Here is a 14,720-nt window from a genome sequence, read left to right as displayed (position 1 = left end):
CTTCTGCAGCCGCTGCTGCAGAACTGCTCTGCTCCAGTGACCAAGCAGCTCATCACAGTTGTGTTTGTCAGCAACACCAGCAGCGAGAGCCGAGCTCTGGGGCAATGCAAATGCCATTGACCACTTGTTCCCATACAGAAATCAGCTTCTCAGGCTCAAGGCCAGGTTCCAAGTGTTGGTGGTTAATGTTTAACAAGAAAAAGCCCAGAGCAAAGGAATAAAGCAAGAAATATTTAATACTATGTTGCCAGTGGGCACCGGATGGGATCTACTTCATAAATACTTCAGGCATTTCTGCTCGAAGATGAGCTCTGGCTCCCCTAGGCCTATGTGTTCACTTCCTCCTTGGCCAAGCAGGTCCTACGCTCTACACACTGATCCCTCACCTCCAGCAAAGGGCAGCCGGAATGGGATGAGAGATTCACAGCCAAGGATGAGCACTGGGGCAGGGAGACAGTGCAAATGACAGCAGGGGACTAGTATTTGTGTGGATGGGCTTTTGGATGGGGCTTCAGCATCCCATGACCTGCCACCCCACAGGCTCTTACATGACAAGAACTGCTGCTGTTGGATGGCACCAGGCACCACATACTCCCTGCTCTTGTGGATACACAGCCACACGTGTGTCAGGTCCTCCTGCATGAACATGACCTGTAGCAGCAAACCCCTCCAGACTCCTGCTGAGCCCCATGTGGTGCCCGCTCTGCTTTCCACGGCCTCTGGGCCAGCCCTGTCCGTGTGTCAGGTAAAGGCCTTTTTGTTTGTGCCGCTGGTTTGTTGCTGTGCCCATGACTCGGGAACCCTGTGGCTTGGGGGATGCGTTTTGTCAGGGGTCTGGAGAACTCATCGCTGCCACGGAGAGCATCCCAAGGACATTGTGCACCACACCACCTCTGCCACACACACACAGAGCCAGTAACATATATATATTATATTATATTTTATATATATATATGTACACATTAACAAAGAAGTTGCAAAAAAATAACAACCAACAGAAAAGGGGAAAAACTGTAACTTAAGAACAACCCTCCCCCAAATCAAAGCAGAACAGGAATGGTACAGATGGTAAGGGGAGGCTGATGGGAGCCGGGAGCTCACCACAGCCCAAGTGCACACCATGGTGTCACCAGGAGCAGAGGAGCACCCAGCAGTCCCAGGTCCCCACCCGTGTCCATGTGGGGAATGGGTTCACTCATACCCCCGGCCCACAGCACCAGAACCATGGGCGCTCATGGGCCGGGGGCAGCACCTGGGGAGCATCATCAGAGTGGGGACCAGGGACGGGGCCACTCACTCACCCTCTGGTGACACCCATGTGGGTTTTGTGGCTCCAAGACTTGGAGAGGACACTGTGGGTGAGCCCCAGAGCTGTGTGCTCATGGTGTGAGCCCCCCGCTCCATCCCCTGCCCGGTGCGAACCCCCTGCTCTGTCCCCTGTGAGCCATGTGTGAAGGCAGGGGGAACCCCACCACGATTAGTGCAATTTCATCAGGTGCAAAACATCACATTAATGGCTCGTGTGCTCTGAGTTACTGGGCACGCTGAGTCCTCCAGCAACCAGCCAGTCAAAGGATGCAAGGGCCAAGCTCGGCACCTGATTGCAAATGCTAAAATCCATCTCCAGTGCTTGGGCATTTGCTTGAGGTTGCCATGTTAAGAGCAGCCCCGTGTGGGATCAGCACACAGGGAACAGACTTGCACAACGGCCCCGTGTGTCTGAAAAACATCCAACTGAAAAGGGCAACTTATCCTCTTACCATGAACTCTGTGTGTGTGCTCAGCCATGGGGAGCATGCAGCATGACCCAGCTGCATCTGAGGGAAGCACATGGAACTGCTCCATCCATGCAGGAGGGATGCGCCTTGGAAGGCAGCCTGGGTCAGAAGGAACATGGCAGTGCTGGGGCCAGGTCCCATCCCACAGCTCTCTCCCTACAGCCTGTCAGCAAAACCATCAGCAGTGGGTGCTGTGCTGGGAAACAGGCTCTTCACACACACTGACCCTGGACAAAGCGGCCTCCTGTCAGCTGTCAGCACCAGGCTTTGTGCCATGTGCTCCCCCAGCCAGGGCACCGGGGGTGCACCCGCTCCTGGGCAGGGGTAACTGGCTCCAACCACATCAACCAGCCTGTCCCAGCTAGTAGGGGACAAGCTCCGAAGTGCTGCTGCCCCATTGGAGCTGGGACCCCCACCCAGGGCTGTGCTCTGAGGTAGATCCTCATCTGCCGGGTCCAGGAAAAGGAAAGGCCGGCAGGGCTTGGAGGTCTCAGACTGGCTGACCCCATGAACTGCCACCGAGGCAGCCATATCCAGAGGAGAAAACTGGGTTTTCTAACACCACAGACCAAAGCTCAAGCACCAGCCTGGCTCTGGCTGCTCATGCTACCTGACCTCTTCCCCTGGCATCTGCTGCTGTGCGTGCAACATGGACATCACACACCCCAAATCACATCATGGATCCTGGCTGCAGGTACCCACACTGACTCTTTGACCCCATGTGCCTGGCCCAGCTCCTCCTGGCTTTTAAACAAATGTGGGAATGGAAGCTTGGCCACAGGACTTGGTGCTTGTGGTGACTGGGAGCACTGCTGGCAGCCAAAGTACTCCCAGTAACCAGGGGAGGCTAGAGCCCCTGGAACAGAATCAGTCCTTTGCCACAGGGTGAACAGGATGGTTCCACACTAACACCATGGCCGAGAACAGACCAAGAGACAAGATTTGGGGTCATAAACTGCGATTTGGGGTCACAGAGCATAGAGATGGTCTCTGGGCAGGATGTGAACATCTACTCAGCATGAGGCAATGTGTTTTTTCTGCATGGATACCACACATGAACCTCATGGAGGTTCACATAGAGCAGCACATGGCAGGGCCAGACCCTGTGCTGGGAAGGGGCATCTGTCAAACCTCTGTGCTGGGGGCAATGTGCTCTCAGCGTGCTCCCCAAGGGGGGTCCCTGACTCCACTCATCACCATCCAGTGCATCACCACAATCCAGCTCATCACCACCATGACCACGCCACCACCATACTGCTCCCCAAGCATGAGGGGGCCGTACATTTGACCACCACGCCACAGACGCTGCCCAACACCAGCCAAACAGAAAATCCTCCCCAGAGAGCAATGCTCGGGTCCTGCCTGGCTCTTGAGACAAGCTACCATTGGGCTCCAGGGCGCAAACCCCTGCTGCTCCAACCTGGGCCTTGCAGACACATGAGCTGTCCCCCTCGACCACTGCAGCACCTCAGAATGTCACTTGACAACCCACCCCAGCCTTTCCAACCCCCAGGAGAGGAGAAGCCATTGGGTGACAATCTGCCTGGGAAGACGCAGGTGGAGCTCACCACGAGCAGTTTGGTTTGTAGTGGGCAGTGGTTCTTCCTCTTTCCCCTTAAAACGGATTCATCGAGCTGCGTGTGGGAGGTGCTGGCCTGTAGGAGCAGGATCTGACCACTGGCATCACCAGCACTGCCAGCGCTGCGGGCAGGACAGGGCAGCCTAGTGACAGGCTTTCATCCCTGATACGTATGGGGACTCCTGGGGCCTGCAGTTACACTCCTGCTGCTCTGGGTAATCGATGAAGTCCGGGGCAGGCAGACCCGAGAGAATCATCAGGGACTTGTTCCAGATGGTGAAGGTCGGGCACACGGGCAGGATGAAGGAGACTTCAAAGGTGTGGAGGTGCAGAGAGTTGGCCGGGTCATAGAAGGAGAGCGCATTGTTGTCGTAATCCAGGAGGACGCCAAGGCGCTTCATCTGCGGGTGCACCTCCACCAGCATCTCCTTGTTATTGTGCCTCACCATGAAGTTGTTGTTGCAGCGGGAGAAGACCCATGACGAAGAGTTCTTCCCAATCCACTCGTTCTTGGGGGCTGACTTGTACGCCACACCAATGGCATACCTGCCGGGGAGGAGAGGGTTGGATTAGCCATAGCCTCAAGGACAAAGTCCAGCCCTGACACTGCTGCTGCTGCCTCCCTTATGGCTGCTTTATAAGGCTTTTCCTCCTGTGGAAGCAGCACAACAGTAGCTTTATGGGATGAAAAGGGGTGAGAGGCAGCAGTGACATATCTAGACAAGTTTGACCCCCTGCTCTGTTCCTTGTGCCACCATGGAGCAGAGCTGCCAGCCCACGGTGAAACCTGCACCCCCCCGCTGTGCCTGGTGCCCCAGGGGACAGAAGGTGGCACTGGAGCCCCTGAGAGCTGCAGGTCCTTCTCTGCCTTTGATCCAAGCATCCCTGCCATGAGCATCCCCAGGACACAGGACTCCAGGCTCAGCTGATGCCATCGGCTGCACCAGCATGTGCCCTCCGCAGAGCCCCGGAGCTGCAAGGTATTGGAAAGCTCCTTCCTCCTCTGAAGGCCTCACAGGATCCAGTCACCAGCAAAACAATGCCTGGAACGGGTCCATTTCTAAGCAGCAGTTTAGACACAATTATTCCTTGAGAAACAGCTCACAAACCAAGCTGCTGAAGTCGGAAAATGCTTTTCACTGAAGGCTACATTAATGTGCATCCGGGACACACCATGGGGCTGGGGCCTGAGGGCAGCCTGGGCTGGGGGATGCAGCAGTGAGGTGCTGGGGGTGCTCCATGCCACAGTTGGGAGCGAGCAGCTGAGGTTAGGGCTATGGAGGCAGTCTCCCTGGGGCAGAGCCATGCAGCAGCACAGGGTGATGCAGAGCAAGCAGCGAGTTAGGCTGTGCCCCTCTGCCATCACTGGGCAGAGATGTGTATCCCAACAAGCAGGGGGACCCGCTGCTCAGGGTCAGGGAGGGCAATGGAGATAGAAGCTTTACCTTGCAGCCTCACTGGGCTGGAGCCAAAGGCTTCCAGCAGAGAGGAGAAACTCATCAACCTCTTGACAGCCACAGCCACCAGATTTAAGGTCTCAGCAGCCTCCATGCCCACAAGCAGCTCTGCCAAGCCCTGGGTGTTTAACCCTTATGTCTCCCACATGTCTTTAGGGAAGCCTGAGGGCCTCCTGAAGAGGAAGGGAGGGAGGACAAGGGTGGTGCCTACCAGGTTGAGGATCCCACCACCACCTCCCAGTAGTGACAGCCGCTGTCAATGAAGACGTTTCCCGCTGCTCCATAGCATCCTGTCCCGCTGAACCTCTCGGGTGTGTGGCTCTTCTTCAAGGAGCTCTCGTCCTTCTCCATCTGCAGCCCATCATTGGAGATCTTCAACTTCTTGTGGGCCATCTTGGGGTCCAGCTTGAAAGGCTGACCTGTTAGTAGGAGTCATGCAGATTAGGATTCATGTTTGTCAGCAACTTTTGTCCTCTGTCAGTGATGTAAAATGTGGCTGAGATGGGAGGATGATGCCAGGTAATGGCAGTGGCCATTGGGATGCACTGTGAGCCAAACTGAGGCCGGGTGGGCAGCCTGAATTCCTGACCATTCAGGAATTAGCTCTATTAGCAGTAATGAGAGCTGCACAAGCACAGGGATGGGAGGACAGACCCTGAGGTCAGGAATAACAGTACCACTCACAGCAGCAGAACTGCAGCATCGAGCACGTCTCCACCAGCAGCTGACCCAGGCTGTCACCAGCAGCTGACCTATTGCCTGTCACAGGCAGCACAGCCCGAGGTTTTTGGTGCTCCTCTGCTGCCAAACAAGGTGTCAGCACTAGGAGAAGGCAGCCTGGAAGTGAACACAGGTCCTGCCTGTGTTGAGGGAGACTGGGTGAGAGGTGGAGCCTGGGGCCTTCCTGCACACTTACAGCATCCAACTCGATGCATTCTGCAGGTCTGCAGTGCTGGCTTGAAACCCAACTGCTGCAACACCTCTTTGACCTTACCAGCACACAGGCAGCCAAACTGCTTCCTAACTGACACCAGCCGGTGCTGATCAAACCCTCCTGAGGGTCTCAAAGACTCCAGCAATGCCTGCAAAGCATGCACTGCTATGGTTTTCCCTAACCTGCACCCGCAGGTCCCCTGCCACGGCCAAGGAAAGAACCATAGAAACCGCCTTCCCTGAGCTTTATTTACTACCAGAGCTGGGTCTGTCCTGGTATTCTGGCACTTTCATTCCCTTTTGGACACCTGCTAATAAATAAGACTGACTCAGGACCAGGCTCTGCGAAGGAAGGTTTCTCTCTGTCACTAAACCAGAACTGTTCTCCCACGGTCTTCTGTTCAGGAACACAGATTAAGCCCCAGTGCTGACAGCACTAACACTGCAGAAATCAATATGTCCTGACACTGACCTTCTGGTGATGAAGGGATCTCTCCAAATATCCCTTCAGGAGCAGAAAGAGGGCTGTGAAATGTGATAATTGGCCCTTCTCCCTGTCGAGCTGCTGACACTTCCTGTGAGGTGACAGCAGCAGAGGAGCCTGCATTACCTCCTACTACCCACAGGGAAAAGAGGAAACCCTTTGCCATAGAACAACAAACATGAAGGGGGAGGAGAAACAGCCACTGAGAGGTGCTGGGGATGTAGCATGAAGGGGTTACACCTTCAGTCGACATGACCCCAGTGACGAGCAGCGAACACCCCAGAAGAGCCCTCATACAAAGAGAGAAATGATATATGGAATCATCATGGAACCCCAGCCTGATTTGTGTTGGGAGAGACCTTAAAGCTCATCCAGTTTCGACCCCCTGCCAAGGGCAGGGACACCTTCCACTAGAGCAAGTTGCTCAAATACTCTCTCTCTATATACATATTCATATTGCTGAATCAAACACTCAGAAATTCTGAGGTTTCCCGAAACACTTTCCCTGGGAATCACATAAACCCCACACCCGCGGCAGTGACCAGAAAGATGGACCTTCAGTGTCCCCCAACATCGCAGCTGCTAAGGGACCTGCAGGCACTGGCAGAGCAGAGCTGATGGCAGGGAGCCCTGGGCATTGTGTGGGGTACCAGCAGATCAGGAGGCTGTGCCTGGAGGCCGTGAAGGATCTGACACATGGAGCAAGATGGGACACTTGACCATTGAACCCTGGGTCTCCACCACACTAGCAGGAAGTGCTCAGCCATGCCCCTCTGGACCTGGGCACCATGGAGCTGCTCCCGCAGCACCCACTGAGGCGAGGCGAGCACCCACACGTACTGTTCGTCTTGAGCCGGGCAGGTTCACTGTTCCGGCTGCCCGCCTGGTTAATGGCCTTGACAAGGAAGATGTAGCGGGTGCCGCTCTGGAGCCCGTGGACCGTGTAGTGGTTCTGCTTGATGTTGGGGACAATCATCCAGCTGTCCATGGAGTTGTAGAGACCTGGGTACAGGACATGGGGGGGTGAAGGTTTATCCACAGGAAAGGACAGAGTGCAAAGACCAACCAGACCTGACTGACTGCACAACGCTCAGGCTGATTTATACCTCCCAGAGAGGAAGAGGTGCTATCATCCCACAGGCAAGGACCAGCTTTAAGCCCTTCATCAGAAAGAATGCGGTGGCTGAGAGACAACAGTCTGGGAATGATTTGGCCTCTCAGGCAGGTTTCTTTCCCAAACAACCAAGAAGGGCTTAGCCCTGGAGACTGAGAGCTCCCATCCTTGCCAGAGCTTAAAACCAATCCTTTTTACTGCAGCTTTTGTCATCCGTACAAATGTCCAACTCCCATCAAGCTCCTGGCTCCACAGACAGCGTGGAGGCCAACTGTGTGCTCCTCTAAAAGGTATTTCCTTTCCTGGGAAGCTCCTCATGTCCTGCCCCAGTCTCTTCATGCATGAGTTCAGCCAGGGCTCAAACGCTCTCATCACCAGACCTGACTATGCTGTGTCAACTGGCAATGCATTATTCATGTTATCCTCTGAGATGATAACTGATGTTTTCTTCACTCCTTGCACAAAGAGCCACCGAAGGCAGCTGATGGGTGCCCCTCTGGGCTGCCTTCCAGAGCTGCCCCTGTCCTTGTCCCTTCCCATCACTCCCACCTTCCCACGTCTGAAGCCAGGACCAAGAGGGATGGACCCGTCCTGTCCCCAGCTTGAGGACAGCAGCTGCTGGCCAGGCTGCGTGACCCAGCTCTGAGCATCGGAGTTCCTAAAAGCAGGAACTTTCTCTGGCAGCTTCCTGCATGTTTTAGAGTGCACTTAACAGCCTTCCTGTGCTGTGACCCAGCGCCTCCAGCACTGACACCCTCTGGACTGGAGAGATAAAGTGGCAGCAGCCCCCAAAGTCCACAATGCAGAAGCATCATGTCAGCACTTCCTACAGTGGTAAGTGCTTACTAAGGAAAACCAGGAATAAAAACTCCTCTCAGGAGCCGTGCTGCCAGGATTCTGGGCTCCTCCAAAGTACTTCAGGATGGACAAGCTGGAAGCTCTGGTTTTGTTCTCCCATTACAACATCCATGTTTTGTTTTTTTTCTGGCATGAAACAAGCAGTTTCCCTGGACTTTCTCCTACAACCCAGCCCATGGATCAACTTTCCTCCAGAACACAAACACCCTCCAGTTTCAGGAAAAGGCAGCATTAAAAGAAATCAGAGAGGGACCTTAAAACACAGACAGTTCCAACCCGCTGCCATGGGCAGGGACATCTTCCACTAGAGCAGCTTGCTCCAAGCCCTGTCCAGCCTGGCCTTGAACACTGCCAGGGATGGGGCAGCCTCAGCTTCCTTGGGTGAATCATAACACGTACGTACCTCTGACACCCTGAGGATCCACTGGGCACACAAAGAAAGAACCCACTGCTGCTGCTGCTGCTGACACTGGGAAACAGTCCTCAGCTTCACGGCTAAGCTCTTCTTGTACCCCCTCCCCTCTGTGCAAACCCCAGGACCCCCCTTTCCCTATAAGCTTGTGCCTTTTTCCCAGATAAACCTTCCCGGGAATGAGCACCAAGTCAGCCCCTGCAGCCAGGAGAGCCTCGGAGATGCAAAGCTTGTGGGGTGAGCAACTATGTCCACAGACTCACCAGCGAGAGCCCCCGCCAGCCGGAGGTCCCATTTCTGTTGAGCAGACCTGTGGTGGTGTGGAAGAATGTTGAGCTCTGTCAGATTACTTTCAGGAAAAGGTACCTGGAGATGTGCCTCAGTACTGCTCTGGGGGTGATAAATCACCTCAGTGACCAGCCTCTGGAGAGGCCCTGCCCATAAGGTGTCAGGGGGGAGATGTGTGGATCTGGGAGCCAAGACGGATGGAGACCCTCCACTGATCTGAGTGGTCCAAGGGGCCGGAGGCTGCAGGCACTGAGCGCAGGGCAGAACAGCCCCAGCCCGGGGCTCCTACATCCCTGACCCCAGCCTTGAGCAGAGACCTCACGGACCCTCCCTCACAGTGTCCTCCCCCCATTCCCAGCCTCTAACCTGCCTATTCTCCCCAAGAACCTCTCTCCTCCCCGGAGCAGCGCAGCGCGGCGCCCGTCGCTGGTGCCGTCACTTACTGATGAAGTTGGCCTGGCCGGTGAAGATGGTATACTGCAGCTCGTAGGAGCTGACACTGAACTCATCCTCTGACATCCAGTGCACAGTGATGGTGTCATGGGAGGCCGTGCAGAGCTCCTCCCGCACTGATGGCGGATTCGGCGCTGTGGGAGATCACAGACAACAGCCTGGTAAGGTCCTGCTTTCCCAATGCACCCCAAGCTCAGACCTGAGAGCAGCTCTCAGCGCCCAAAGGGGCTACAGGAGACCTGCAGAGGGGCCTTGGACAAGGGCCTGTAGGGACAGGACAAGGGGAATGGCTTTAACCTGCCAGAACAGGGGAGACTGAGATGAGCTCTTAGGCAGAAGCTCTTCCTTGTGAGGGTGCTGAGGCGCTGGCACAGGGTGCCCAGAGAAGCTGTGGCTGCCCCATCCCTGGCAGTGTTCAAGGCCAGGTTGGACACAGGGGCTTGGAGCAACTGCTCTAGTGGAAGGTGTCCCTGCCCGTGGCAGGTGATTGGAACTGGATGAGCTTTAAGGTCTCTCCAACCCAACCCAACTCGTGGGTCACAGAGATCTTCATTTTTGACATGTTTCCTGACTTCTCCCACCCTCCAGGACAGGCAGAGTGCACGAGTGGATGGGGACACGCAGAAAAGTGTCACTGCCCTGGTGGCAGCACAGCCCCAGTCAACCAGGTAAGTGCTGCCAGTGAGAACCCACAGCCCCTTTCCCATGCAGTACATGCTCACCTGTCAGGTAATCCAGCCCCTCCAGCAGCTTCTTCTCTCTGGAAAAATCCAAAGCAAAGTTTTCAAAGGCATCATTAAAATTGATATCTGGTATCAGAACTTGGGAGGAGGCGGTTGCCATGGCGACCCTGGAAGAAAAGAGGAGCCCATCAATACATGTCAGGGTGCGGGATGCTCCCAGCAGCTCTGAGGCTGGGGATTAGCAGCGATGCTGTGGGATACTGGCTCGTACCTACTACCCCTGCTCCTGCCCCAGGAGGGTGGCCTGGCCTGCGGACAGATCCCACAGAGGTGTGTGGGGGGCTCATCCCTGGAGGGTCCCACCCCCAACTACCCTCCAAGCTCCCTCTAGATCAGCATTCCCACCCCTTCCCTGCCTGGAATGATGTTTGCTCCCACAGGAGATGTTCAGCTTCATGAGGACCTGCCATGCAGCCTCTGTCCTTTGAGGGCTGGGCACCAGGAACATCACAGGGCAGCATCCCCAGGCATGTCCCTGCCAGCAAGGACAGCTCCAGCCACATCCCACCTCTCAGCTACGTTTCTGGCTGTCTGCAGGAACCGTGCATGATCGTTCTCCTTCATGATGTGCTCTGCCTGGTTGATGAGGACCGTGGAGCGCTCCAGGCACTGCCGGCAGTTGGCGACCTGCTGGGCCAGCTTCCGCAGTTTCATCACCTGTGAGGGGGGCACAGCAGGGCTCAAAAAGGGGCTTAAAAGCCAACACATGGCCTGGAAAGCAGAGGGGAGACCCCATCCCAGGCCAGGGGCTGCTTAAGTGAGGCAAGAAACAGTGAAACAGCACAGAATCATCCCCACAGGCTCTGGGGACAGACAGCAGCAATGCATTCCCTATGCTCAATCTTGCTTCCAGGTGGGAAAGCCACAGGCAAAAGCCCCGGCGCTGCTCAAATGGTCCCCCAGGAAAGTGCCCATGGCACCAACCAGAGGAACTCCATCACCCATCCCTCACTGGCAACCCAGCATCGAGCCGGACTCATCCTGTGAGCACACAACAGAGCTGAACTGGGTCCTCTACTCCATGTGACCACCCATGGCATTCCCAGACTGCATCCTGAGGCAGCAGCCGTGCGCTGTGGCTGTGCTGCTCCTCTGCAGCCCTCACATTATCTCCTACTTCCTGTTTTTAAGGCAGGACCAGTGCACATTAAATCCTCATGGAGCTGCCGTGACAGCAGCTCCTGGACCACATCCCAGAGCTCTTGCTTCCTGTTGGACTTCCAGAGCATGGTACTCCAGGGGGGTATGAACGGAGAATGCACTGCAGGGCAGCAAGTGAGGAGCTGCCATGGGATGTTCTCCGGGAGCTGTGCCTGCCCGTTGCTGCAGGTGAGGATGAGCTCTGGGCAGAGCTTGCTGTGGGATGCCGCAGGGGAACAGCCTTCCCCATTCCCGAATCTTGGAGCTCCTAATTGGCCCAAGAGGGTCCCCCAGGCCTCAGAGCTCCACATAGACACATCCCTTGTGCTGGTCAGTGCCACTGCAGTGGAGGGAGGGGTGGGGAGAGGCGGCAGAGCCCCTGCCCCTGCCTACTCTCTGCCAGCTGCCGGGAGGCAATGCAGCAGGATGCACTAAGACTGAGGGCAGGAGCTGCAGGTGCCATGGCCAGAGGCCAGCGTTACTGGGCTGGGCTGTGACACCAGCACCTGCAGAGCCCTGAGCACCGGATCCGTGCTGCGCATGAAGAGTGCTCTTCAGACCAGCTGCCTCCTCCTCCTGCATCCTCCATAGGCCTCCCGTCCCTGGCCACTCTTTGCAGCACCACATGCCACTATGATCAGGCTGCTCCATGCATCCATTGGGCTGCTTGTCAGGAAAAAAACCACAGAACAATGGAAAACCAAGTGCCAGTTTAGCAGGAAAGTAGCATTTCTAGAGCTGCAGCTGGAACGCTTCAAACCAGCCACTGTGCCCAGAGCTTCCTCCCATCTCCTGTATTTGGAGCTTTTTAAGCTCCCCAGTGCTTGTGGCTGGGGCTCCTCGCTGCTCAGAGGTGTCAAGAGTGATGGGGAAGGTGCCTGACCTCCCTCAGCACAGGGACTGCAGCCAGGCACCACGGTGCTGCAGACCCACACTTTAACATCCCCAGCCTGACTTCACCAGCAAAAAGGCTCATTCCAGCTTCCAGGTGTCTGAAGTTACCTGGTGTCATGGTTAATTTTTGGAAATCAGACCCAATCCCGTTCGCAGTACACCCAGTACCACCATTCCCATGTCCACTTGCCACTGGTCCAGTGCTGAGTTTGCAGCTACATGGCCACAAGCTTGCAGCTCTGACCCTGGCTATAAGCAGCCGAGCACTGTTCTGCGTGTGGGTTTGGGCCCTCATCAGGGCCTCTCCTCCACCCAGCTGTCAGTTTGTAGGAAAACATCTGAGCCTTCCTGCTCCCTGCCAAGCACGGCTGAAACTGGACAACGTGGCCAGAACATGGTAAGGGGCAAGGTGGGAAATGAGAGGCAGACAGACAGATGGACCAGCAGAAGGCACCATTACATAAAATATGTTCCTGAGGTGGCTGGGATAAAAGCAGCATTCCGGAGCTTCCACCTCAGCTGAGGGGTCCAAGCATCGTGCTGCTCTCGCACTTGCAGCACAACCCGCTCCCAAACCTTCACTGGTGTACGTGGGGTGATGCTGCTCCCCAGCTCAGCTCTCAGCAAGTGATGGACGCAGAGCTGGAGCCTGATGCACCTCTGAGCTCAGCATGAAAGGCAAAGGGCTTGACCACACTCACTGTAAACTCAGAACTACAGCCTGTCCCTCTGTCCTGTCCCTCCAGTCTCTGCCCATCACATGCAAACCACTGGGAAAAGCCAGAACTACTGGAGAAGGGTCCTAACATCTTCCCCCTCCAGAAGAAAGGGCTGAGAAGTGCTGCAATGCAGAGCATGTGCCTCTCCCTCACCTGCAGTGCAGGGCTCGGGTGGCCCTTCAGCATTAATTCCACTATATCCTATTAGCACTGCAGAGTTAGAAAAGCCCTGAGGAAATGTCTGGCCTGATCCAAGCACTGCACCATTTGTCACGTTCATCAATGCGCCCTGCATCCTCCGGCCACTCCAAGCACGTGCCTTGTCCTTGGCAGGGGAGCCCTGCGGACAGCAGGAGGGGACACCAGGACCCGTGCCCCATCCGTGGGGGAGCTCACACCAACGGCTGCCCAGAGCAGCTCAGCTCCTCCACACCAAGGCAATGAGCTGCTGTCAGCCCCTGTGTGTGTGTGCTGCTGGGACATACCAGCCACATGGGCACAAGAGGGGACCCTGGAACCATGGTTCAAGCTCCTCAGCTCTCCTTACCTTTGTCTCCTTGATCTTGACAGCAATGACCTGCTTGCGCTGGCGGATGATCTCCATGAGCTCGTCACACTCCTCCATCAGCTTGGCCTCATGCATGGCTGTGTTCACCTGGCCAGGGCAGCAAAAGCACATGTGCTGTTAGGAGGGACATACTCATCCCTGAGCCCAGCAGCCCCGCAGCTTCGCCAGCTCAGACCAGGGGACATGCAATAGGTATCCTCCACGCTCTCCTGCATCCAGCTGGAGGAAGGAAGAAGACTGGAGAAGGGTGTGAGTCCCTCCTCTCTGCACACTCAAGGTCAGTGCTGGTGGTGGGGCTGTGCTCAGGCTCCTCCACAGGTACTGCCCCTGCCTGGGGCACCGGCTGCAGGAGCCAGGCTCAGCCCCAGTCACAGCTCCATCGCTTCCCAACAAAGCCTGTGCACTACCGGCCAGCCCCAGCACCAGAGGCTCAGGAACATCCCCATCTCCCTGCGTGTTTTGGCATGCTCAGCACAGCACAGGCAGAGGTTTCAGGCATCTGCCTCCAGGACAGACCAGCATCCTTGGGGGGATACACTTGACAGAATGGGTTCTAGCCCTGTCACTCAAACCCACCAGTGCATTAGAGGACAAGAATAAGCTGTCTTCATTGCATGCCCTCGGAGCTGCGTGAAGCAGTGGGGAAGTCTGAAGGCAGCCCAGAGTTAAAACACATTCCGTACAAGAGCTTTTTTTAAACCTGGCCAGCAGCTTATGCAACTCCGAAGTGGGAGACAGCCGATGGGCTGCGAGGACAGCTCTAGCAGGAAAACAGAGCAGGATCTGCCCCATCTGCTGTGGAGGGGGGACGAGATCAGGGGCTGGAGCCTGCAGCAATCTGTGCTGCCTTGCCACCCGGCTGTCACAGGCGATGCTGGCAGCACACTCACCCCTGCGTGCAGCAGAGGTCGCATCACCCAACCCTCCCAGAGCACAGACCAGGGCTGTGTCTGCAGCCCCAGTGTTTGCTGTGGCCATCAGGAGGGAGATCTGGGTACAAAGATCCCAGAGGAGAAGTGCGGGGGAGATCCTTCGGCAGGAGCCAGGCTGAGACCCAGGGTCCCTGCTTCCATTAACCCCAAAGCTGAAAACCCACCCAGGGCCAGGGCTCTGCAGCTCAGCCAGCACCCATGCTCTGAGGCTGATGGCAGATGGGGGCACAAAGCCCACCACAGCCCCTTCTCAGCTGCCTCCTCTCCACAAAGAAGCATCGAAGGCCACGGTCCCAGCCCCACCGGGCTGGCAGAGCATGGAGCAGGGATTTCAGGCTAGCATGGCTTAGTCAAGTGCCCAAAGCACT

The 14,720-nt window shown here is 56.1% G+C and overlaps 1 protein-coding gene across 1 annotated transcript in view; it reads right to left on the bottom strand.

The window, feature by feature from the left end:
• Positions 1-921: 921 nt before the first annotated feature.
• Positions 922-14,720, bottom strand: part of MID2 (midline 2) — a 64,828-nt gene continuing 51,029 nt past the window's right edge. The window contains exons 4-10 of the mRNA XM_005143576.3: positions 13,400-13,507; positions 10,608-10,756; positions 10,079-10,206; positions 9,347-9,490; positions 7,072-7,233; positions 5,026-5,233; positions 922-3,903 (exon numbers count right to left, since the gene is read on the bottom strand). Of these exons, the coding sequence (XP_005143633.1) occupies positions 3,501-3,903; positions 5,026-5,233; positions 7,072-7,233; positions 9,347-9,490; positions 10,079-10,206; positions 10,608-10,756; positions 13,400-13,507 (1,302 nt within the window). The 3' untranslated portion in view covers positions 922-3,500. The remainder of the gene's footprint in view (positions 3,904-5,025; positions 5,234-7,071; positions 7,234-9,346; positions 9,491-10,078; positions 10,207-10,607; positions 10,757-13,399; positions 13,508-14,720) is intronic.

This window comes from Melopsittacus undulatus, chromosome 6, assembly GCF_012275295.1.
Source record: "Melopsittacus undulatus isolate bMelUnd1 chromosome 6, bMelUnd1.mat.Z, whole genome shotgun sequence".
Lineage (NCBI taxonomy): Eukaryota > Metazoa > Chordata > Aves > Psittaciformes > Psittaculidae > Melopsittacus > Melopsittacus undulatus.
Note: the sequence above shows the minus strand (reverse complement) of the source record. Positions and strands in the feature narration are given on the sequence as shown.